Source organism: Geotrypetes seraphini, chromosome 9 (genome assembly GCF_902459505.1).
Source record: "Geotrypetes seraphini chromosome 9, aGeoSer1.1, whole genome shotgun sequence".
In the NCBI taxonomy this organism is placed as follows: Eukaryota; Metazoa; Chordata; class Amphibia; order Gymnophiona; family Dermophiidae; genus Geotrypetes; species Geotrypetes seraphini.
The window spans coordinates 118,164,432-118,189,835 of record NC_047092.1 but is presented as its reverse complement, the minus strand read 5'-3'; the positions used below and the strand labels follow the sequence as shown (position 1 = coordinate 118,189,835).

Genomic DNA, 25,404 nt, shown 5'->3' with positions numbered 1-25,404 from the left:
TCCCAGCTTGTGCTCCCTCCGGTGGTTGTTTCACTTCTGGTCGGCTCCCCTGCTCAAAGCCGCGGGTATCGGCTCCTCACGCAATCCGCGGCTGTGTCAGAAGTGTTCCCTCTGACGTCACGATGTCAGAGAGAAGGCTTCCAATGCAGCCGCGGATCGTGTGAGGTGTAGACGCCTGCTGCTTTGAGTAGGGGAACTGGCCAGACATGCTGGGCAGGGAAGAGATGTTCCTGCTGCACAGGGAAGGGGGGGAACGAAATGTTGCACAGGGAAGGGGGGGGGAGAAATGCTGCTGCTGCACGGGAAGGGGGGAGAAATGCTACTGCTGCACAGGGAAAGGGGTGAGAAAAATGCTGCTGCTGCTGCACCCAATTGGGGAGAGAGAGGGAAGCAGGGAGAAGGAAGACAAGGGAGAGGAACCAGAGATGCCAAGTCCATGAGAGGGATGGAAAGGAAAGGAGATACCAGACCATGGAGGGGGAGGAAGAGATGCCATGGCATAGGGGGAGGGAAGGGAAGGAGATAGAGATAGAGATACCACACCATGGTGTGGAGTGGGAAGGAAGGAAGGAAAGGAGAAGAGAAAGAGAGAGATGCCAAAGCATAGGGGAGGGGGTGGAGACAGAAAAATGGAGAGGGGGTGAAGCTGAAATGAATCATGTGCAAAGGAGAGAAGGGACCCTGGATATACAGTTTATTGAAGGGACATAGAAAGAGGGAAGATGCCATATGGAAGAGAGAGAGGGTGGACGGTAGATGGAAGGGGCAGAGGGAGTGTGGGCAGTAGATGGAAGGGGTAGAGAGAGAGGGCAGAAGCTGGGTGGAAGGGGCAAAGAGAGGGCAGATGTTGCATGGAAGGGAGAGAAGACAAGCGCTGTATAGAAAGAAGAGAGAGAAGATGATTAAAGCAGAAACGACAAAAGGTAGAAAGATTTTTTTGTTGCTTTACTTAGAATCAAGTAGTATTGTAACTGTATTGATAAAAGTTTATAAATAGGAAATGGAAATAAGGCAATTTATTGGACTACACCCCTTTCCTCAAGACAGAATAGCATAACAGCAGTATACTGTACTGTTCTGAAGAAAGATTTGGCCTCTGAAAGCTAATTGAAAAATGGATTAGTCCAATAAAATGGTATTTTCTTATTTCTCATTATTTGTTTTATTTTTATTTGTTAATTTGTAAAGTGGTGATTGTTATGTATCAGTTTTTTCAAATTTACATCTACTGTCTTTATATTTTGCACAGTATTAGAGGACATGTGTCACTGTTTTTGTGGTGTTGTTGTATTGCATTGTATGCAGAGTCTGGTTTCTTGGCGGGTCAGTTTAACTTTTGTCTACATATTTCTATTTTTAGTTTGTGATTATTCCATATGGGTGAGGGTATATCTCTGTTCTGTGTGTATGAAAAGGACATAGTTTTCAGTTGGCATTGACTGTGCGGGATCTGGCTTGTTTAGTTTTATAATGTATGTGTTGGTGTTCTAGTGCTCACTGCAGTGTTTAAGATGCTGCCTTTTCCTAGGTGCACTCTTGTTGTGCGATATGTGGATTGTTACTAAAAAATATATTTTTCATATAGATGGGGGGATGTCAAAAAATGATGGGCCCCGGGTGTCATATATGCTAGGTATGCACTGCTGAAAAGAGTGTTATTTATTTATTTACTTTTGCAAAGTGCCAATTTACAGAATGATAATGCTATGTTTTGACATTGCTTCAGATCATTGATTGAACCATGTCAACGAAAAGTGTGGAATTTTCAAGTGTGGAACTCTGAGTCATCATGAAGTTCCTATTCCTGAGGAAGAAAATTTCAAAGGAAATCCATGAATGTATGATGCAAACATTGAGTGACAGATGTCCATCATACTTCACAGTAAAGAAGTGGTGTGTAGACTTTCAGTGTGGAGATTTTGAAACCGAAGATACAGCAAAGTCTGGGAAGCATCAAATGGTGTCAACTCCTGCAATTGTTGACCATGTCCATGATCTGATTTTGGCAGATTGGTGAATATTAGCTAAAACAATTGCTGAGACACTAAAGATATCCAAGGAACGTGTTGTGTGTATAATCCACGAGCAGATGGGTATGCAGAAGCTGTCAGCCAAGGGGGTGCCCATGTTTTCATGCTGATGAGAAATGACGTTGAATGGACACTTCCAAGTTGGTTTTGCAGCATTTTCAGCAAGCTGGTGCCAATTTTTTGGAACGACTAGTTTCTATTGATGAAACATGATTACACCACTATGATTCTGAGACAAAACAATAGTCCATGCTAGGGTGGCACTCAGGTTCTCCAAGGTCAAGGAAATTCAGGACCCAAAAGTCATCAGGAAAGGTCATGGTCACAGTGTTTTGGGATCAGGAAGGTGTTATAATGACTAACTATCTTCCAAGGAGCAAACAGTTAATGCAGAATACTACTGTAACTTGCTATGCCAATTAAAGGAGGCATTGAAAGAAAAAAGGGAGAGGGAAACTGCGGAAAGGAGTTCTCTTTATGCAAGACAATGTACCTGCTCACAAGGCTGGCAAAATGATGGATGTTTTGATGCAGTTGGGATCTTGCTCCATCTGACTTAAAAAGAGTTTAAAAGGGCAACAATTTTCGAGTGATTCGGAGGTGATTGCAGCAGTGGAGCAGTATTTCAGTGACTAGACAGAGTATTTCTGGAAGGGTTACAGAAACTTCATACACGATGTGCTAAATGTGTTGAACTTAGGGGTGACTAAATGGAATAACTTGTAAATTTAATGGCTCCACGTCATTCCCTTCTTGGTTGGGCTGAGGACTTTTCAGCACCTCCTCCTACTATAATAGCAGCTTAATATTTTCCAATAAATTCTAATCTAATCTTTAGTCTTATATAATGGGTCATTCCCCTGAGGGACTCGAACCAGTTAACAAAACTTAACTTAAGGAGGCATTAATGAACAATAATAGGATAGGAGAAAGTCAGTAAATATCAACATTCAGTTATTAACTAGAAAATTCTGAATAGATACATCATCTTTCAGTTATCAGTTAGAAATTTCTTAAACATATACGATTTCAGGGTTTTTCTAAAACAAATCAAGGGCAATTTCTCCAATTGTATTTATTTATTTGTTAAGTTTTCTATCCCATCCTCCCCAACGAGCTCAGAATGGGTAACAAGGTTGACTTACATAAAGGATAGGCAAACAAATTATGAATTTACATTTGTACAGTAATGTTAGATATACAGAGTCAAGTTTAGCATACAATTTGGTCTTTAAGTTAACACATGGTTATTTCCATCTTCAGTTAACAACCAGAGTGAATCTAATTCAGAGTACATTAGAAAACATATAGTTTGAAGGGAGTGACTGGATTTATGGGAAGTTCAGAAGCTCTTTGAGGGATCTTATGTCAGGAGGCAGTTGACTTCAATAACTTGGTAGGAAGTGGGAGTAGGAATGGCATCCGGTGCTCTGGAATTCGAGGGCACGACCAGGAGGTATTTGCAGACATATTTCCTCCTTGTAGAGGAGCGGTCTATTTGGGACATATGGAGGAAGTTTGGTTGATATGTATTGTGAGCCTGCCGGTGCCGGGTTTTGCAACTGGCTCCCGACCAGGGCTCAGCAAACACCGAGCTCGACGTGCCTTCAAAGGAAGTTGAAGGTCCTGCTGGTTCTTAAGAATAAAATAAAGTAAAAGGTCAGGAACACTAAAGTTTTTCAATAAACTTGAGTCCAACTTTATTTTCCCAAGTAGCCCCTGCTACAGTTTAGTCTTTGAATTCAAACAAACAGAAAATCCGGGCTTACCAAAAACATAGCCCACACCTTTCTTGCAGGTAAGCGCCCCAGTGGCTGAGTTGTAGCTTTGCCCTAACAGTCCCACAGTTCAAAAGGGCAAAATAAGGCTACAAAAACTACCCAGCCTTTATACTGGTTCTTCACTAGGTTTTTAAACAGTCTAGAACACGCTGCCTAGGCCTGGTTTTTAACAGGCCTTCCCCAGCCAACTTAACAAACAGCTAGTGGGGGAGGGGAGTAGCAGAATCCACTTATTTAAAGCTTGCCAACAAAATTGGCCCCACAATCCCGCCCTGAGGATCTTCAGTGGATTCTCCCCACTACTACCCCTTTCACACGGTCAGCAACAAAGTCCCATCCAAACAGCAAAAAGTAAAAATGCCAAGAAAAAAAAAAACACACTACATTCAATGTCCCAAAAATCAGGCACACCTACAGCGGTGAGGCTAGCACAGCTCACTTGGTCCCAGACTTGTGCTTCCAGGCAGTTCAAAAAGAAAAACCCCAAAATTCAAAACATAGAAAAAAGGTCAAGCGATTTCACTTAGCTTTCCTCCATGACTATGTCTTCCGGTTCCATGGCAGTATCCATAAACTCCATGGCAACTGGGCTAGCTGTCTGGCTGGCTTCAGGGACAGGAGCTGCCTCCAACATTTCAATGTCCTGGCCTTGTGTAGAGTCAGGAGCCCAGTCCTGCGAGCCTCCTTCCTGGGCTGACCCAGGGTAGACTGAATTGTTCTTTCTCAACTCAGCTTCTAAAGCCCTGAGCTGGACACGCCCTAACCTGTGAGGGGGAAGGGCAAAATGCTGTTTCTGCTGAGTTTTCTGTTGAGCCTTAATTGGACCCAGCAGTTGTGCATTACCTAAGCTAGGAGCCTGCCTCCTAGGCTGTCCCTTTTTGCAAGGCACCTCCTGCTGCTCCAGGCTGTTGTCCCAATATTCCTCCCCTCCCCAGGGTTCTGGATCATGCTGGTTCAATTTGAACTCAGAACCTCCTTGTCTGTCTGAGTAGAACCTGTTACACTGATCAGCCCTTTTAAGGGTAAGGCCTGGGTTTTGAGGAGATTTACCTGGCACAAGCTTAGCCTTAAGACTGGGGTTGTGACAGTATCTGGGTGCCATGTTGTGTAGGGACTTGTATTTGTTACTAGGCCCTTGAAGATACAATTTTTGGTAATCGGTAGCCAGTGGGCTGATTATAGTGCTTCTGAGATGGAGTCATGGGCATTGAGGTTTTTCAGGAGTCTAATTGCCGCATTATGTATGCATTGTAGATGCTGGAGATTTTTTGCTGTCGATCCATTGAATAGTACGTTACAGTAGGCCATGGAGAACAGGACAAAGGCATAGAGAAGTTGGGTGAAGTCAGTTTCGGAGAAGTAGCTTCTTATTTTCCGGAGCTGTCGAAGATAGTAGAATGAGGAGGAGACTACCAGTGAGATGTGACAAGAGAGTGAAAGGTTTGCATCAAGAAGTATTTCCATACTGTGTACTTGGTTTTTGCAGCTAGGGTAGTGGTTTCGCAGATAAGAGAGGAGCAGGTGTATGTGGTACACTGCTCTTTGCAGATCCAAAGGAGTTCTGTTTTAGAGGTGTTTTGTTGCAGTTTATTTATAGACATCCAGGTTTTGATTTCTATTAGACAGTTGAGGAGTTTCACAATCTGGGAGTCACATTTCTTCCCTAAAGGAAGGATGTCATCGGTGAAAGAGTGGATCCAATTTGGTGTCTGTGCACCATATCTAGGACAGGTTGAATAAGAGAGGGGATAGTAAGGCTCCCTGTGGCACCCTGTATTTGATTGGTTTTGGTTTTGATAGGGTTGAGCCCATTAGTACACTTTGGGTTCTGTTACTTAAGAAGGAAATAAACCAGTGCAATTCAATATCTTGGAGGCCAATCTCAGTGAGTCACATAATGAGAAGGTGATGGTCAATGGTGTCAAAGGCTGCACTGAGATCAAGTAGCACCAGAAGGACATTGTTTCCCTTGTCAATGAGTTTCCTGCAGTTGTCGATAATGGGTTATTCTTTTGCATACCATGAAAGTATTTGGATAGGCGTTTAATCAAATATTAAATAAACTTGGAAACTTGTAATGAATAGTAATGAACATCAGCTTTGTGAAAGCTAAAGTGAATTACATTGGTAAAGTGCCTTTTTAGTCATGTATACCTCTGTAATTCTAGATGAGATTGTTCTTCCATTAAAACACATTTGTATTTTGAGGATTTTGCTAAATTTAAGTTTTATTTATTTGAATGTAGCTCACACTTTTTTCATTTGCTCAATGTGAATTTCAGAGGACATCTAAGCTTGAACCTGTGGCAACGGAAATCACAAGGAGCAGCAGGTTTCCTTTTTTGTTAGCCTGGAAAAACAACAACAATCTCTAATCACTAGGTTACTCTTATACTCTAGTATTTCTACATTAAAGGATACATTTAAATAGAATAAAATAATTTGCCTGTTGAGTGCTTATATAACTTCTACTGTTCTAACTATATTAGTTCAGTCCCTGGTTAAACATATTACTGTAACTCATTATGTGGTCCTGATACACTGTTAATAGGCCTTATTTGCCACATTATATGTAGTTATGTCTGTGTCTTTATAAAATATCGTACTGGAATGCTGCTGCTCAAATTTAGACCTGCCTTGCGGCAGAAGTAACTTTGTGTGTGTACAATACATGCCAATAATAAGAATCAATGTTTATGCCCAGGGAGCATGGGCTTTGGATTAAGTATTGGTTCTGAAAACCCCCAAAGTGGAAGACAATTAATGGATGTGTAGAGGCTAAAATATGGATGTGCCTGAGACATGTAGGGGTTGCACAGGTTCTATTATTGAATACAAGCATAACCCAGTATTAGCATGATCAATACAGTAAACCCTCGATAATCTGGACCTTGTTTATCCGGACTTCAGATTTAACGGATTGCGCCCCAGTGACTACAACTCCCAGTTTGCAATGCATCACCCTCTTCAGCGACGCTCTTTAAGTGATGCCAGTGCAACATTCTGGGGCTGAGCAGCCACTTCCCAGAGGAAAAGCTTCCGGGGAGGGAGTTATTTACAGGAAGTAGGGATATTCGGATTTCCATACAATTGGGTTTAACAGACACCCTCCCCCCGAGCAGTCTGTTAAATTGAGGGTTCACTGTATGTAGATATCAGCCATAGAGCTGGATGTAGCAGGGATGTGTGTAACTTATAGTATTCTGCAAGCTATACTTGTAAGTGGGAGACACACCTATGTCCCACCCTTGCTTTCTCCTGTGTACACCCCCTCTTGCAAATATTCAGTATGTAATTTGCATGAGCATTTATAGAATACTGCTTAGACAGGTTATTGACATTTGTAAGCGAATGTGTGCATATATGCACATAAATATCAATATTCTGTAAATTTATGCACATACAGTACCTGCTAATTCTATAAACTTGATGAATACAGTTTTATACTATGGAGGTAATTCAGTAAATGGCATCGAAAATTTAGTGCCAAAAAACATGAGGGCTAAGAGCTGTTTTATAAAGAGAGCACACTTTTTATAGAATATTGTTTGGCATGGATCCTTCACCTAACTTTTGGGTGCCATACTTACACTTGCTAAAAGCAACTTATGTGTGCTTCAATGAATTCTGTAAATCTGTGCACACTTTTCAGATACATGTGATTTAAGTTAAGTGCCATGCTTTATAGAATTGTGTGTCAAGAGGAGTGTGCAAATTTTAAGACTGCCAATTAACATCAGTAATTTCAATTATAGAAAATTAGTGTAAGTCCTATGAGTTATAAGTCCTCGTAAGTTGCACACTTAAGTTCAGGTGCAAGCACTTATGCCAGCTCATAAGTGCTCATTTATACTCATTCAAAGCTGGTATAAATGCTTGTGCCTAACTGCAGTCTGTTAGGTATGTAACAAATAGTATTTTATAACCCATGTGTGTTGTTAATGCCAATTAACTTGTAATTCAATAAATTAAGTTCCACATGTATTGTAACTGGCACAATTCTATAACTTGCATGCAGTACTTTGCATACTAAACTCTGGATTCTATATTTTGCACTCAAATTCCCATGCCCAAGTTAAATAAATTGATTAATGAGGTAAGAAACATCAATAATTGAGTGCTAACAACCAATTATGTACCTAACTTTAGGCAACCTTTTGAGAGTCACTCTCTAATGCACATACATTCATAAATGCCCGGTTTATTAAACTGTCTTTAGAATGGAAGGCAGTCATAGGAACATGGTACAGATATTAAGAGATTGGAAGAGAGGGCAGGGGGGGGGTGTTGGTTTAAGATTCAGAATTTATATGCTCTTCTATGCAGAGTGGTAGAAAACCGGAAAGGAAGAATCTCAGCTATGCACATTGGACGGGCCATTTATCTGCCAATATTTACTATGGAACACTGTAATGTAATCCGCTTTGAACCGAAAGGTAATGGCGGAATAGAAATCTGTAATGTAATGTAATGTAATATTGCCCACATAGATGAGAAATCTGTGGGGAATCTGCATAATTTCACTTTCAAAACTGCTAAAATTAAAAAAGAAGAGACTGCAGACACTTGCACATACTTTATTGCATATGGAATAGTTTAAAAAATGACAGTCTACTACAGTATTACTCTACTATCTTGCTTTCTGCCTTGTTTTCTTTTCTTCTTTGTCTTTCTTTTCCTTGAGCTCTTTCCTTCCTCTCCCTTTTGCTTGTTCTTATTTGTTCCTTATCTTAATCCTATTTTCTATTTTAAACATTTTTGTATATTTTTTGTCTCTCCTCGCTCTTAATTTTTATGTATATAACATTTTCTCTATATCTGTCCCCTCCTCTCCCTCCATCACTCTCTTGCTTCTAGGCATTCTTCTCTCCCCTTCTTTCTGTTTATTTGCTGCCTCTCCTTACAGTTAAATAATCAGAAACATGCCCTGAGTGAACAGCTGCTGCAGAGTCATCGTGAAACAAACATGCTGGGAGACTCCCTCATGCGAGTCATGCAGAACAAAGAGGAGCTGACCAAAGAAAATGCAGCACTGGGTGTCCAGCTTACTGCTGTGGAAAGGGAGAGCCGAACCACAACTGAGGAATTGGCTAAACTCAGGTAAAAAGCTTCCAATTGCTTTAGAGTAAAAGTACTCTGATAGCTTACTTTCCCTTTACCCTTTGGGATCTGATACTTGTCCTCCATAATTTCTGGCATCAATCTCATGCAAACTCTTAAACCATGATCTCTATATTCTTCCATGTGCTCCCAAAGACTCTAGTACTCAAATTTACTTCTCTATGGGTTCAGACACACATTTAAATAGGCTACTATCCCATCTTCGCTACTATCACCTCATTGGCATTTCATTGTATACTTCTGATCATTTGATAACTTTTTCAGAGCTGAGAAAGATGCACTGGAAACCAGCCTATATGAGACACAACAATTGGTAACACAACTGGAAGCCCGAAAGGAACAGCTGGAAGGGGAAAATAAAAGTATACTTCTAGCAAAGAGGACTCTCATAGGTACAGTATGGTACATATCTTCACTGACCCTTTTACAGTATTTGGGGGCTGATACTGAAGCTTCCCACACAGTTACCATGGTATTAATACAGTTTTACCACAGGTTTGCAATGCAAAAAGGTTTTCAATGCAGGTTTTAACTCACATGGAAATCTTAACTATACATTGCATTAAAGACCTGGTGAAGCTTGAAGAATGGTCTGAAATTTGGCAGCTAAAATGTAATGCTAAGAAATGCAAGATCATGCATTTGGGCTGCAAAACCCGACAAAATAGTACAGTTTAGAGGGTGAAAAACTTATGTGCATGACAGAAGAGTGGGACTTGGGTGTGATCTTACCTCACAAATTTGCTTGACTTCTTTGAAGGTGTGAATAAACATGTGGATAAAGGTGAGCCAGTTAATATAGTATATCTAGATTTTCAGAAAGCTTTTGATAAAGTTCCTCAGAATTTTGTAGACTTCAATCATATCTCCCCTCAGCTGTCTCTTTTCCAAGCTGAAGAGCCCTAACCGTTTTAGTCTTTCCTCATACGAGAGGAGTTCCATCCCCTTTACCATCTTAGTTGCTCTTCTTTGAACCTTTTCTAGTGCCACTATATCTTTCTTGAGATAAGGAGACCAGAACTGAATGCAATACTCCAGATGAGGTTGCACCATGGAGCGATACAGGGGCATTATAACATTATTAGTCTTGTTAACCATCCCTTTTTTAATAATTCCTAGCATTCTGTTTGCTTTTTTGGCATCCGCCGCACATTAGGCGGAAGGTTTCATCATATTGTCTACAATGACACCCAGATCCTTTTCTTGGGCAATCACAGAAACATGGTGGAACTAGGAAAACAAATGGGACATAGTACTGCCAAGGTACAAGCTCTACCGAAGAGACAGGACACATAAGAAGGGAGGAGGAGTTGCACTTTACATAAAGGACACCATCCACTCGACCAGAGTGGATGCAGCAGAGACAACTGACCAACTGGAATCACTATGGGTTAAAATACTGGGAGGAAAGGGAGCTGAGATAAAGATGGGACTGTACTACCGCCCACCTGGGCAAACTGAAGCAAAAGATATGGAACTGGGAGCCGAGTTGAGGCGAGAATGCAAAAACGCAAACAGCATAGTTATGGGAGACTTCAACTATCCCGGGATAGACTGGAGTCTTGGAGTTTCAAAATGTACAAAGGAAACGGAGTTCCTGGAGACCGTACGGGACTGCTTCTTGGAACAGCTTGTCAAGGAAACAAGAGAGACAGTTATTCTGGATTTAATCCTCAACAGGCTGAAAGGACCTGCCAAGGGAGTGGAAGTAGTAGGGCCTTTAGGGAACAGCGATCACAACATGATCCAGTTCAAAGTGGAACTAGGAATGCCAAGGGGAAGGAGAACTATTGCAACAATGTTTAACTTCAGGAAAGGGAATTATGAGGCCATGAGACGAATGGTGAAGAATAAGCTCAGAAACAGCTCCAGGAAAGCACAGACAGTGGAGCAAGCCTGGACCTTATTCAGAGACATGGTAAACGAAGCGCAAAATCTGCATATACCCAGATTTAGAAAAGGGTCCAAAAAGAATCAGGCAAAAGACCCAGCATGGATAACCAATGAAATTAAGAACGTGATAGGAGACAAGAAAAAATCATTCCGGAAGTGGAAAAAGGATAAAACCGAGGAAAATTGGAAAGAGCACAGGAAGCATCAAAAAGAATGTCACCGCATGGTCAGAAAAGCAAAAAAAGAGTATGAAGAGAGACTTGCTAGGGAGGCACGGAATTTTAAATCATTCTTCCGTTATGTGAAAGGAAAACAGCCGGCAAGGGAAGAGGTGGGACCTCTGGATGAGGGAGACAGGAAGGGAGTGGTGAAGGAGGAAGAGGAGGTGGCAAACAGACTAAACGTGTTCTTATCATCAGTCTTCACAAAAGAGGACACATCCAACGTGCCGGAACCGGAAAAAATCTTCAAGGGGGATCAAGGGGGAAAATTATCATGCATGGAGGTAAGCCTCGAAGACGTACTCAAACAGATAGATAGATTTAAGGCTGACAAATCTCCGGGCCCTGACGGAATCCACCCGACAGTACTGAAAGAGCTTAGAGACGAAACAGCGGAGTTACTGCTGCGGATTTGCAACCTAACCTTGAAAACAGGGGTAATCCCGGAGGACTGGAGGATAGCGAATGTTACACCTATCTTCAAAAAAGGATCGAGAGGCGACCCGTGGACTGATGAGCTTAACCTCAGTTCCGGAGAAGATGGCTGAATTCTTGATCAAGGACAGTATTAATGAGCACATAGAAAAAAACAACCTGATGAGAACAAGCCAACATGGGTTCTGTAAAGGAAGATCATGCCAAACGAACCTACTGCACTTCTTTGAGGGGATAAGCGAACAATTGGACAAAGGCGACCCAATAGACATCGTATATCTGGACTTCCAAAAAGCCTTTGACAAGGTACCCCATGAGCGCCTACTAAGGAAACTGTGGAACCACGGGGTGGAAGGGGACGTGATTAGATGGATCAAAAATTGGCTGGCGGACAGGAAACAGAGGGTGGGAGTAAAGGGACACTACTCTGACTGGAAAGGGGTCACGAGTAGCGTCCCACAGGGGTCAGTGCTGGGACCGCTGCTGTTCAATATATTCATAAATGACCTGGAAGTAGGGACGAAGTACAAAGTCATAAAATTCGCAGATGACACAAAACTCTCCAGTAGGGTCAGAACTGTTGAAGAATGCAAAGAACTACAAAGAGACCTGAACAAACTGAGTGAGTGGGCAAATAGATGGCAGATGAGCTTCAATGTAGAGAAATGCAAAGTTTTGCACATAGGGAAAGGAAACCCGATGTATAACTACACGATGGGGGGGATGGTACTGGGGGAAGGCAACCTAGAAAAGGACTTGGGGGTTTTGGTGAATAAAACACTGAAGCCAGCGACACAAAGCACAGTGGTCTCGAAGAAGGCGAACAGAATGTTAGGCATTATCAAAAAAGGTATCACGACCAAAACGAAGGAAGTTATCCTGCCATGTATCGGGCGATGGTGCACCCGCAACTGGAGTACAGCGTTCAATACTGGTGGCCATACCTTAAGAACGATATGGCGATACTCGAGAGGGTCCAGAGAAGAGCAACAAGGATGATAAAGGGTATGGAAAACCTTCCATATGCGGAAAGGCTAGAGAAGCTGGGGCTCTTTTCCCTGGAAAAGCGGAGACTTAGAGGGGACATGATAGAAACTTATAAGATCTTGAAGGGGATAGAGAAGGTGGAGAGGGACAGATTCTTCAGACTAGCGGGGAAAACAAAATCAAGAGGGCATTCAAAAAAATTGAAAGATGACAGTTTCAGAACAAACGCTAGGAAGTTCTTCTTCACTCAAAGGGTGGTGGATGCCTGAAATGCGCTTCCAGAGGAGGTGGTAGGACAGAGTACGATTTTGGGTTTCAAAAAAGGATTGGATGATTTCCTGAAGGAAAAGGGGATTGAAGGGTATAGTTAGATTGTTTCTATACAGAATATTAAATAATTAGGGAATAAAATGTTTTAGGTAAAAGATCACATACAGGTCATGGACCTGGGGAGCCTCCGCAGGTGCAGTCTGCTGGGCGAGATGGACCCATGGTCTGACTCAGCAGAGGCGACGCTTATGTTTTTATGTTCTTAATCTCCAAGGTGGACCCTAGCATCCAGTAACTGTGATTAAGGTTATTCTTCCCAATGTGCATCACTTTGCATTTGTCCACATTAAATTTCATCTGCCATGGTGACATCTGCGCACTTCCAGATGCTTTGAGCCACAGCCACTACATTAGTGTGCTGCAGCTCAACAAAGTTTGCAGGACACTGTTCTAGACTAATGCTGCAGTCAACGGGATCCATTTCTTTAGTAGACTGAAATGGAAGACCTTTGCCTTATCTCCCTTGTTGAGTCGAGCCACCTTGTATTTAACAGGTCCAGTCTTCTCCACTATTTCAAATGGCCCCTACCACTTGCATAATAGTTTGCTCTCAGAGGATTTCAGGAGAGCTAAGACTCAGTCTCCGGGCTTGAAATCTCTCTGCCCAGCTTTCTGTTTATAGGCTTAGGCTTGCTTGACCCATTTGAGCCTTCTCCAAGCAGAGTTTAGCCACTTCAGCTTTCTTCAGTCACTCCTGCATGGTGAGTATGTATTCAGCCAAATTCCCCCCTCGACTAGGTTCTTCCCCTCAGGCTTCTAGAACCATATTCAGGGTTCTTCTCAGTCTCCACATTTAATAATTCAAATGGAGAAAACCCCATTGAGCTCTGGGGTACTTTACAAATGGCAAGCAGCACATACGGAAGGAGAGAATCCCAGTTTTTCTCATCTTCAGTCACAAATTTTCTTAGCATTTGCTTAAGAGTTTTATTAAAATGCTCCATCAGACCTACCATTTATGGATGGTAAATGGACATCCATAAAGTCTTCATCTTTAGCAGGGTACACACCTGCTTCATGGCTCTGGACATAAAGATGATCCCTTGGTCTGTCAGTATTTCCATAGGGATTCCATCCTGGAGAAGACATAGACAAAGGCATAACAAAAAAAGAAATAAGACGCCTTCAGACAGTACAAAATATGGTAGTAAAAATTATATTCAATGCAAAAAAATACTACCATGTAACTCCCCTCTTATACAAAGCTCATTTGTTGCCGGTAGAACATAGAATTAGTTATAAAATTCTCTTTCTAAATTTCAAAACCTGTTTAAGCAGTCAGTCCAAATTCATTGACAGATTACTTATTCCTTACACTCCTACTAAATCTCTTCAATCAATGGCCCAACATCTTCTAACTATTCCATTATTAAAGCACATCATCACCATGAGATCAAACATTTTTTCAGTGCCAGCACCCTCCCTTTAGAATTCTATACCGAATTATCTGCGTGAAGAAACTTCCCTAGGTCACTTCAAGGCAAAGCTAAAAACATTTTTATTTCTTGATGTTTATGATTCATAATAGCCCTTGTAAGGGCTTATTCACACTTTTTTTTTTTTTTTGCAGTTACCCTACCTTTTGTACTTTCCATATTTGTTTTCTTTTCTTTGTATTTTGTAGTTCCTACCTTCTTTCCTCTCATTTTCGATTGTCTGTAATGTAAGTCTTTTGTTTTTACTAATTTTCTCCCATTGATGATATGTAAAGTTTTGTAATGTTTTAACCTTGTTCTCCGATTGTTGTATGCTATATAAATTTTATTATTATTGTTCACCGCTTAGAAATGTGATTAAGCAGTATAAGAAATTTTTAAATAAACTTGGAAGACTTCCCACAAGGTAGTGGCCACTGTAGTGACATTCATGTTGCGCAGAGTAATAGCCCCTAGATATCAAGTAGTCCAGAATTTATCTCATATTTATTTTATTTTAAAATTTCTTACTCGCACATCCTACAATTCTGTGCAAGATACAAGAAAACACTCATAATAAAAACCTTCTTCTCAGTCAAACACAGGAAACAAACAATAAATTAACATAAAAACAGCTTAATCATAAAACTATGATATTAACAGTAGTATGGCTGAAACAATACTGTTTTAATAAATTTCCTAAAACTTAGGGCTCCTTTTATCAAGCCGCACTAGTGGAGTTAGTGACTTTTAATCACGCGCTAACCCCCACGCTGGCCAAAAAACTACCTCCTGCTCATGGCAGGCGTTAGCAGTTAGCGCGGCTGGCATGCTATTACGCGCATTATACCGCTAGCGCGGCTTGATAAAAGGAGCCCTTAATAAGGAAGGAGCCCTCTTTACTTCAAGTGGCAAGGCATTCCACAGCAGCACATACTGTGCTGCCAGCATGGAATGGTGATGACATCCTAGTCTCAACTGCTTCAGAGATGGCACCTCCAAACAGAGTTGCTCATCAGAATGCAACATCTGACTTGGCTGATATAAAGTTGTTGAGTGTGTCGCAGCTTATAGATCAGACAGAGTACTTTAAACTCAATCCAAGCAGAAACAGGTAACCAATGGAGATTTATAAGAATTGGGACTAAAATATACTTGTTGCCCTGAGTGGTGTACGCCAAAGGTCCCACAAAGTCCATAACCACTCACTCAAAAGGAGTGTCAACTAGGGGCATAGGCACAAGAGGAGCTGGTGGAACCCTTGCAGGATTATTTAACTGGCAGGTTGGCAGGTTTGATAGAATAACTCTATTTGTATATACCCAGCCAGAAAAACCAGGCCTAAATTCATTCTCGGGTCTTCTCCCCTCCATGTGATCTCCTAGCAAGTGACTATGGACTAACTGCATGATTTGCTTGTGGTAGGGCTGGGGAACTAACAGCTGTTCTATCTCCTCCCCCTCCAGGGTTCCCTTGGCTACCTTATATATCAGACCCCTTTTAATTATAAAGAACTGTGGTGCTATTTTAGAGGGATCTTGATTTCCCATGGGGTTCCCATCCACAGTCACCATTCATGCTGTCCTAAGGGACTCATCCTCAGCCTGGGCTTTCTTAGAATCCTCTGGGAACCCACTCCAACTCCATTTGGGTAGGCTATCCAATGTGTCTGGAATATCTTGTTCCTCTTCTCCTGACACTGGATCCTCATCAATCGCCGCTCCCAAGTTCAAGGGATAGTGCAATTTTTCCTGCCTCTGTTATCAGCGGATTTTAGGCACCTTTGGGTCCTCTTTATAGAAGTCGGGATCTTCTTACTTTCTCTGGATACAAACAGTTAACTGAACCCAGATACCTCCAAACATTGGGAAGTCCCTGCTCAATACAACTGAGGAAGCCATGGGAGGACTGCTGCTTCCACCTTAGGTGGCTCAACTGGAGTCTGGAGAGACACCTGGGATATAGAATACTATCTGTGATCTCCATGCACACATGATAGTACCACAGTCCGGTCATAATTTACTTGCAGTCAGGTAATAATAAGAGTTTTGACACTGCCAGAGTCTATCAGCACCTGGTAGGGGTTCCCATTCAATTCCACTTCTGTAAGGCAGTTCCAGTCTCCAGCTAGAGAGGCCTCCATAATACTGCAGTCTTATTGTTCCATGACATTCACATCCATAGCGTCTATTCCCAGGCAGTCTTTTGCGAAATGTCCCTTGGTTCCACACTTAAAGCAGATGATGGTGTTCATATCTTGTCCCTGACCCAGCTGGGCTGACCAATTCTGGGTGAAGAAGCAAAGAAATCATGGAGAGTCGATGTCCAGGATGAAGGCTTTATTCAAACAAATAAATAATCCACATAAAAATGTCTAGGGCCTGAACTTCTGGTGAAACATATGGACCTAACACGGGCCGTGTTTTGACAGTATACTCTTCTTCAGGGGTCCCTATTTGGTCCTAAATGCAGGCATGTGGATCAAATAATGAATGTAAAATCTCAACACCTGCATTTAGGACCAAATAGGGACCCCTGAATAAGAATATACTGTTGAAACACAGACCGTGTTGGGTCCATATGTTTCACCAGAGGTTCAGGCCCTAGACATTTTTATGTGGATTATTTATTTGTTTGAATAAAGCCTTCATCCTGGACATCGACTCTTCATGATTTCTTTGCTTCTTCGATATTACTCTCTGTGGAGGGACCAGGGTCAATTTTCTTGTTGCAATTCTAGGTGAAGTCAGCCTCCATGGCTCGGGCCTTCCCTTCAGGACTCCTGGGTTAAAAAGTGTAGTTTGGTCCCTTATCTTCTTAGATCCTGCTTTTTCTCTTCTCGGGAATCCCATTGCTCCTACTTTATAAGGTTCAGCTTCATGTTGCATCTGGTAGAAGGCTTTTGTGGCTTTAACCACACCCTCATGGATCAAATTAGGGTGCTGCCACATCCACTGCCTCATAGACTGGGGTAATCTTTCAATAAACTGGTCTAGAAGTACCATTCTTGCTATCTCTGGGCCAGTTTTCTCTTCAGGTTGAAGCCACCTCCAGGCTACATCCTTAAGCCTATAGAAGAAGCTCTGGGGATTCTCTTTTCCTTCTGTAGTGTAGCTGGCTCTTTACAGAATAGCAGCCTTCACCTGTGCATATGCTGCTGTCCCTGTGGAGTTACTTTCAAAAGGTAAGAACCCAAATTAGAAAGAATGTCAAAGAGTAAGTGTGGCAAAAAATTCTTTCTTATATGATACATCAGATAGTCATATACTTCATTAAATAAAAATACACTTCATAAGCAAATAATGATATGTTAATATTATAAGTGTTCACAACTCAAATCGTATCCAACATATGTATTCAGAGTTGAGAGCTTATAAACCCAGCAGGGTACTTTAATCGTGATACATCTCTCTGGAGCTGACATCCTGAAAAGTAGTCTGACTGCTACTTCTTAGCAGGTTTCTCAAATAAGCTGTCCATGTTATTTCTGGCCAATCTGACAAGCAGGCAGTCCTCTCAACGTTTATTATGAAATAGCCCAGGTCATCCTCTGGTACGATTTTCTTCAGCATGGGCACCGAAATAGAATTTTGTAGCATGGGGCCTGGAAGAGCTGAGGCTGCCTGTCCTTGCAAGGCCTGTTGCAGCTTGTCAAACTTCTACAACATTTCTTGCTGTTACTTTTGCTGCCTCTGCTGCTCCAAACGGGTCTGCATAAACTGCTATTGCTGCTGCTGCCCTTCCATCATGATCTGTGGTAATTTCTCCTTGATTACCATTGCTGCAAACTATGGTTTCTATCTGTTCTGAGATCCCATTTTATGGGGCAGACGTAATGATTACCATTGCAAGCTTTCTCACTCCCACCCAACCACCTCCAAATCTTGTTCAGATTAAAACAGACATCCGCCAAGGCTCCATCCATTCCAAATGCCTTAACTTTGCCCTAATAAACTCAAGATTCAACCAATAAGGCAAACACTAGTCTAAGGGTTCTGAGAGTGCAAATGCAGGATAACACACCTAAATTAAATTAATGATAATAATAATAAAGCTAAATCAACAAATGAACAAATGAATTGACAGTGATAGAGGCCACCTCAGTGTGAGGATCAGCGAAGGGAGAAAAACTCCGGCGCTTCACAATATAAGACAAAGGTACAATACCTCTGCCTGCACACCATTATTGGTGGCCTCTTGTGTGCATAAATCAAACCCCAATTTAAGGTGATAATAATAATAACGGGTGAGGAAGCATATTTAGCCTTCGTTTGTCTGCCTAACTTTACATATAATTTTAATTACCGAACCGGTAGAAGAGGGGGGGGGGCATCTATAATACACTGAAAAAATCTAGTATTTGATCATGAATTCTCTTTACACCAAAGTCCTCTAGAATTTATCCAATTCAAACTTAAAACTAATGTCATCCTTGACTGTTTTCTCCTATACCTTCCATCACCTATTTCCCAAGAAAAGATTCTGTTACTACAATCTTTGATATTCGACTTCTGTACTACCACCAACAACCCAATCATTCTTGGAGATTTTAACATTAATTTTGAAGATGTTAAAAACTCACATGTCTCAGAGTTGCAGACCCTCTTTAATGACCTCAATTTACTGCCACTACTATCTTCTCCAATTCATAGATCAGGGCACACACTTGACATGATTCTGATATCACAAACTGTAGCTCCTAACTTTACTCTGATCTCTAATGATACTGTGCTCTGGTTGGACTATTCTTTACTCATTATTTCTTACCATTGGTCCCCAAAAATCCAATCTTCTGGCTTCAAACAAATCAGTTTCTGAGATTATTCAAAACTAGACGCCCCTACCATCTCTTCCTCCTTTAACTATTGTTGCAATTACAAGCCTAACGTTACCATAGACGAGATTCTAACCCAATGGAATAACTCTATTTATACCCTTCTAGACAAATTTGCTCCATGTCAAACTAAAACTATCTCCATTCGACGACAAAAAAAATCCATGGTACTCATCTGAACTTAGCCTGATTAAAAAACAACGTTCATAGAAGAGGAAGTGAAGAAGGAACAAATCCCTGACTAATCTCCACTCCTATAAGAATCATGCTGATTACTATAAGATGAAAATAATTCAAACCAAATCGCTTTATTATTCAAAACAAATCTCTAAAGCAAGAAACACAGCAGCCCTATATAGAATTGTATGCTCCCTAACTTCAAACCACCAAAACCAATCTGATTCACTACACTTACCTTCTGCGCAATCACTTAATTACTTTACAAACAAAATTCAGAAAATCAGAGATACATTTCATTCCGCTTCTAATACTACCCCATCACTCCTTCTGATGCTATTCCTCAGACCCCAGGCTTATCTTGCTCTAAGTGTTCACATTTCAAGATCCCATCACTTCTGGAGCTCAAAGGATAATTACCACTATGAACTTAAAAGGTTCTAGCTTTAGTTAAAAGGTTCTATATTTAGTTAAAAGCTAAATATAAGTATAATGAGATCTCTTCTAGGAAATAATTATTTTCTCAACAGGCTTTGTATTATGGAAACTCGAATAAAGCGGGAAGATTACTAGCTAATTATTTAAAAGGTAAAAAAAGGAAAGTATAGATTGTGGCTATTGCAGATGAAAATGGGAATACTCATTCTCAAATGATAATATATTAAAGCAGTTTATGAAATATTATAAGACTTTGTATTCTTCCAAGCTTTATTCAAATAAAGAACTTAATGGGTTAGAGTTTTTGAATTTATTAAAGGGTCCTAAAGTTCCCGAGCATATAAAAGGATCTCTTGATGCTCCTATTACATTGAAGGAGATCCGGACAGCATTGGAGTCTCTTAGAGTTGGATCCGCTCCAGGAGGGGATGGATACACTGTGGAGTTTTATAAATCATTTCAAAATAAATTACTGCCTTACTTATTAAATTTATATCAGATTCAACTGAATAAAGGCTGCATTTCAAGTACTATGGCAGAATCTATGACTATAGTTTTGCCAAAATCAAATAAAGATCTTTTATTGGTTTCAAACTACAGGCAAATATCTTTGATAAACGTTGATGGAAAATTGTTGGCTAAGTTATTGGCTCTACGCTTGGCTAAGGCTCTCCCTTATATTATAGGTATGCATCAAACCGGATTTGTTGCTCATAGGCATTCCTCAAATAATACTAGATTGGCTCTTCATATGTTGACTTTGACAAAATCCATGGAGGATCCAGCCTTCTCTGTATCTTTAGATGCGGAGAAGGCATTTGATCGTGTAGAATGGACCTTTATGTACCAAGCAATGGACTGGTTTGGGGTGGGTTCTGGATTTATACAAATGATCAAAGCTCTATATAACTCCCTTTTGGCTAGATTGTATATAAATAATTCTTTTTCAGACAGTTTTCGTCTGGAGAGGGGAGTTAGGCAGGGATGTCCCTTATCTCCTCTCTTGTTTGATATTGTATTGGAACCCTTATTATTGGCTATTCAACAAACAGAGGAGATTCAAGGTATTCCTTATGCTGGGCGAGAATATAAAGTTTCTGCATATGCAGATGATATATTGCTTCATTTGAGGAATCCTGAATCTACTATTTCAATCTACTATTGGATTTGATTGAAAAATTTGGAAAATTTTCAGGATATAAAATAAATCGGAATAAATCTGAAATTCTTCTGCTTAATATACATTCTGAAAAAGGTTTGCTTGACCAGTTCCCTTTTCTTTGGAAAGAAGAGGGTATAAAATATTTAGGAATATGGATTTATAAGACGCTAGAAGAAACAATGAAAATAAATGAAAAATCTTTATTGTTAAAGGTTACAGAAATGTGTGAGCAATGGAATCCATTATATTTATCTTGGTGGGGGAGAGTTCAAACAGTGAAAATGATGATTTTGCCTGTGGTATGTTATCAAATGGGAATGTTGCCAATCTATTTTCAAAGTTCTTTTTACAAGAAATTGAATAGTATTCTTATAAAATTTGTTTGGAAGGGAAAAACTCCTAAAATTGCTTTAGTATCTCTACAAAAATCAATTGTGAAGGGAGGGGTAAAATTTTCCAAATTTCTATAGCTATCAGCAGGCCTATATTCTGCGTCAGGGTATGTACTGACCTGCCTGACCTCATAGATCATTATCCAGAGTGGTTAATTTTGGAATGGAAAATTATGTCCCCAATGCGTCTATCTCATACAATGGACATTAAACTACCCAATTATGCAATAAGGTTATAATCAAATAATATTATGGATGGGGACAGGATGGTTTATAAGTTTAAATATGTCTAAGTGGATAAATGTGTAAGTTTATGTTTAAAATATGTAGTGAATTACAGATTTATGATAGATCTATAGATTCTTGAATGATAAAGAATAATTTGGGTGGGAGGGCTATTGGTCTGTAAGAATCTTGTAATATTTTAAGTGATGTCTATAGTGTAAATGTTTTATTTATTATTCTTCACTTATTGAAATTATTTTAAAATGAATAAAGATTATTTAAAAAGGTTCTAGCACTGAGTCCATTCCCTACTATATCTTGAAATGCAATTTCTCAATTTTTGACCCTTACATACTCCATCTAGTAACTACTAGCCTTTCCTTGAGCTCCCTACTAAAACACTGGAAAGAGGCAATCATCTATCCTACTACTAAAGTCTCCAAAGTTAGTGCAGCTGAAATCTCAAATTATCGCCCTATCTCAAATATCCCCTTTTTTGCAAAAATCACTGAAAAGATCGTGTTCTGCCAAATCTCCGACTATGTGGAACACACTAATTTTCTGCACCCAAATCAAACAGGTTTCTGACAACACCACTCCACTGAGCTTTCACTTATTGGATTAGTCACTAACATCATATATCAACAACCATAATAACTCAGTAGTCCTCATTTCATTAGATCTCTCTTAGGCCTTTGAAACTATTGATCACAAACTACTACTCAACTGACTTCAAGAAATTGGCATTTCAGATCAAGTGCTTGAGTGGTTTATCTCGTATTTTATAGATTGCTCGTCCAAAGTGTCATTCAACAGTTCTTCTTCTGCTACGTTCCCTAATAGCTTTGATATTCCACAGAGTTCTATTCTTTTTCCTCTTCTTTTTCATATCTTTCTGGCTCACTTGATTACCCTAGGACAGTCCATTGGCTTTTCAATGTTTGCCTATTCCGATGACATACCGTTAACACATCTGATCGATCTAAATAATCCTGATGACATTTCTATCAATCAAAAATTTGAAAAAATTAATAACTGTCTCAGTTCCAATATGCTTTCCCTCAACGTAATCAAAACAAAAACTATGGTCTTCCCAGTTAAAAATTATCAAACTACTTTCTCCAATCAAACTTAAGTCCACACCTATCGAGTCTGTTAGAACTATTAAGCTCTTGGGCATTACTCTTGACGAGAAACTCTCCTTTCATGACCATATCTATTCAGTTGTACGTAAAAGGTTTTATCGTCTCCACATAATATGGTCACTTGCTAAGTTACTGGATCAGGTTTCCCTCAACACTCTCATTCATTCCTTAGTCATTTCCTATTTAGACTATGGCAATGCCCTTTATAAGGGAATCACAAAGGGAACCAAGATGGCGAAGGGCTAGCAGCCAGGTTAGTGTTCCGTCCTGCCTGAATATTTTTCCTCAAAGAACTGTTGGTCTCGGCGTTCTATATTGACAAGTTATAATGCCACATACTAAAAGGAAAGACTCTGTTCGGCCGAATCCCTCTCAGCCAGGACAGTTACGGATGGACCGCTTCATGGCAAGCTCACCTTCTGCTCAAGAAGTCGAGTTGCCTGCTTTCACTTCAGAGGAAGGAGCCTCTGGAGTTTCTGGGCTAGAAACATCTCTCTCTCCTCCGTTCTCCCTGCCTCCACTGCGGCCGACGTCAGAATTCAGCAATGCTGCTGCGTCTCCATCCCAGGGAGGGTTGGGGTTGACATGCAGAGAGAGAGCTGACCTGCAGACTGACGCTGATGTTGGAACTATCCAGGGAGCGATGGGATCGAGCTCCCCTGCAGTGGTTACTTTGGAGGGGGTTTGGAGTGTTCTACAAAAGCTGGAAGTGGCAGTTATGAAATCGATGGTGGAATTTTCAACGGTTGTGAGTAAAATTGATGATCTGACTAAATCCATGGAATCCATAAGGAAAGATACAACAAATATGCTTGACCAGGTGGAAAAAGAGATATCATCTCTTCAGAATTTAACTGGGAACTTGACAAAAGATAAACTTTTTATTCATAGAAAAATTGAACAAATTGAAAATTTAACAGAAGGTTGAATCTTAGATTGCTAAATTTTCCTAAGGCTACAGGAGTAACACATGTTTAAAAAATATTTGTCTGAAGTATTAACATTTCCACTTGAAACAATGCTGCCCACCAATCGTATATATTATCTTCCTGAAAGTAAAATAAATTTGAATTAACCTGAAGCCGAAAAATCGCAATCTTTGGATATTACTAACCTTTCTGATTTACTGGAAAAATCTTTAGAAATTCAATCTCGTCCTACCCTTCTTGTCTCGTTTGATTTTGAACAGGACCTAAATTCTGTGATGCGTATGTTTTTTCATTTTTCTCAAGCTTTGTTTCTTGGACAGAGAATTTGGGTCTATCCAGATGTGACTAAATCTACTCAGGACCGAAATAAATTATTCCTAAGCATGAGACAAGAGGTTAAGGCACTAGGGGCTTCTTTTTTGTTGAGTTACCCATGTAAATGCTGTGTAAAGTATGCTGAGACTAAATATACCTTTTTTGCCCCTGATCAGCTTAAAGCCTTTGTAGATACTAAGAAACTGCTCCATTAAATCAGGGACAATTAATTTAATTGCAGATGTTGTTATAACCAGTTATAACCACCGTAAATTCTCAATGTCCCCTATATTCTTTATACTTCTTATATAAATTCTATTTAGGGCCTCAGATTTGCCATTAGGTGCCAGACATTTCTATGGTCACCAAACAACTTTGGCTATGGCTTCCTCACTAGCCCATCATACTTTTTAAATGTTTTTTTATATATAAAGTGCTCAGTGCTATTTTTATAACTTAATTCATTATTTCTTAATGTAAAAACTTGCAATAACTTAATAACTTATCTCAAATCTCAAATCTTGTCTGTTAGTAATATCGGGAAGGTACCTGTCATTTGACATGTTTCGCCCTCAGGCTGTTTCAAGAAAAGTCCCCCCTAACATTTCTTCAGAAATGTTATGCAGATCGGGATGGCAAGGAAATATTTGGAAAGGGGGGACTTCCCTTTCCTCATGTGCCAGTTTGTTTTGTTTCAGTTAGTCTCGCCAGTCATGAAAGTTTGTCTCATGATGTTTCTTTGATGTAATATATTTGATGTTTATTTGTTACCTGCATTTTATAATTTTTATTATGTAAAGCAGCTTTGATTACAAATAAGGTGGGATAACAAATTTTAATAAACTTGAAACTTGTTTTACTGGCAACACTAGAGCCCACTGAGTATAATGAAAGGAAACTCCTGCCTGTCCAGTTCTAACGATATCATTTCAGGTTCCTTAGGCCCAAAATATGGTGATACATTAAACTCAGGTCCAGATCCTGATGTTCATGGGGTTCAAATCTGGTGGATTGACAGGAATCACATTTTGACAACACATTTAACAGCATGAGAGAGAAAGAGATAATGGTTACGGTGAATGGGCAGACTAGATGGGCCATTTGGCCTTTATCTGCCATCATGTTTCTATGAGAGGGATTGTTCGGGACTGTGTCCACACAGCCAGACCCAGACACAAGCACTAAACTATTAATTAAAAGAAAGCAAATCCTGCACCCTGTTATTTCACAAGGACAGGTATATAAGTAGTAGTCTCTTTGTTCAAGAAGCAAAAAGTCCTGGTATTCTTAGAGCTCATGACTGCCATGCCCCAACAAAGTCTGTAACAATCCTTCTTGAGACAGGTAAGAAGTACTGGTCCTAGTCAGACCTCAGAATGAGACTCATAGGTACTGTAGTTTAACAAAGGAAAAGGTTGGCTTACCTCAGTGAAGCAGAATGTCTAGGATTTGTAGCCAAGGCTCATTTAGGAGTCACTTTTTCCATCTTTCTTCCTTATGCCCCCCCTAACCTAGCTCTTGGCCTGCTTCTTACACTTCCTGGTCCTTGTCTCCCTGGCTTCTCCTTCCCATGC

At 40.3% G+C, this 25,404-nt stretch overlaps 1 protein-coding gene across 5 annotated transcripts in view; it reads left to right on the top strand.

The window, feature by feature from the left end:
* The window catches only part of CROCC2 (ciliary rootlet coiled-coil, rootletin family member 2), a 993,480-nt gene that overhangs the window by 575,272 nt on the left and 392,804 nt on the right, over positions 1–25,404 (top strand). For all 5 annotated transcript variants that reach the window (XM_033959482.1, XM_033959484.1, XM_033959480.1 and 2 more), the window contains 2 exons: positions 8,718–8,911; positions 9,197–9,324. In XM_033959482.1, coding sequence (XP_033815373.1) covers positions 8,718–8,911; positions 9,197–9,324 — 322 coding nt within the window. The remainder of the gene's footprint in view (positions 1–8,717; positions 8,912–9,196; positions 9,325–25,404) is intronic.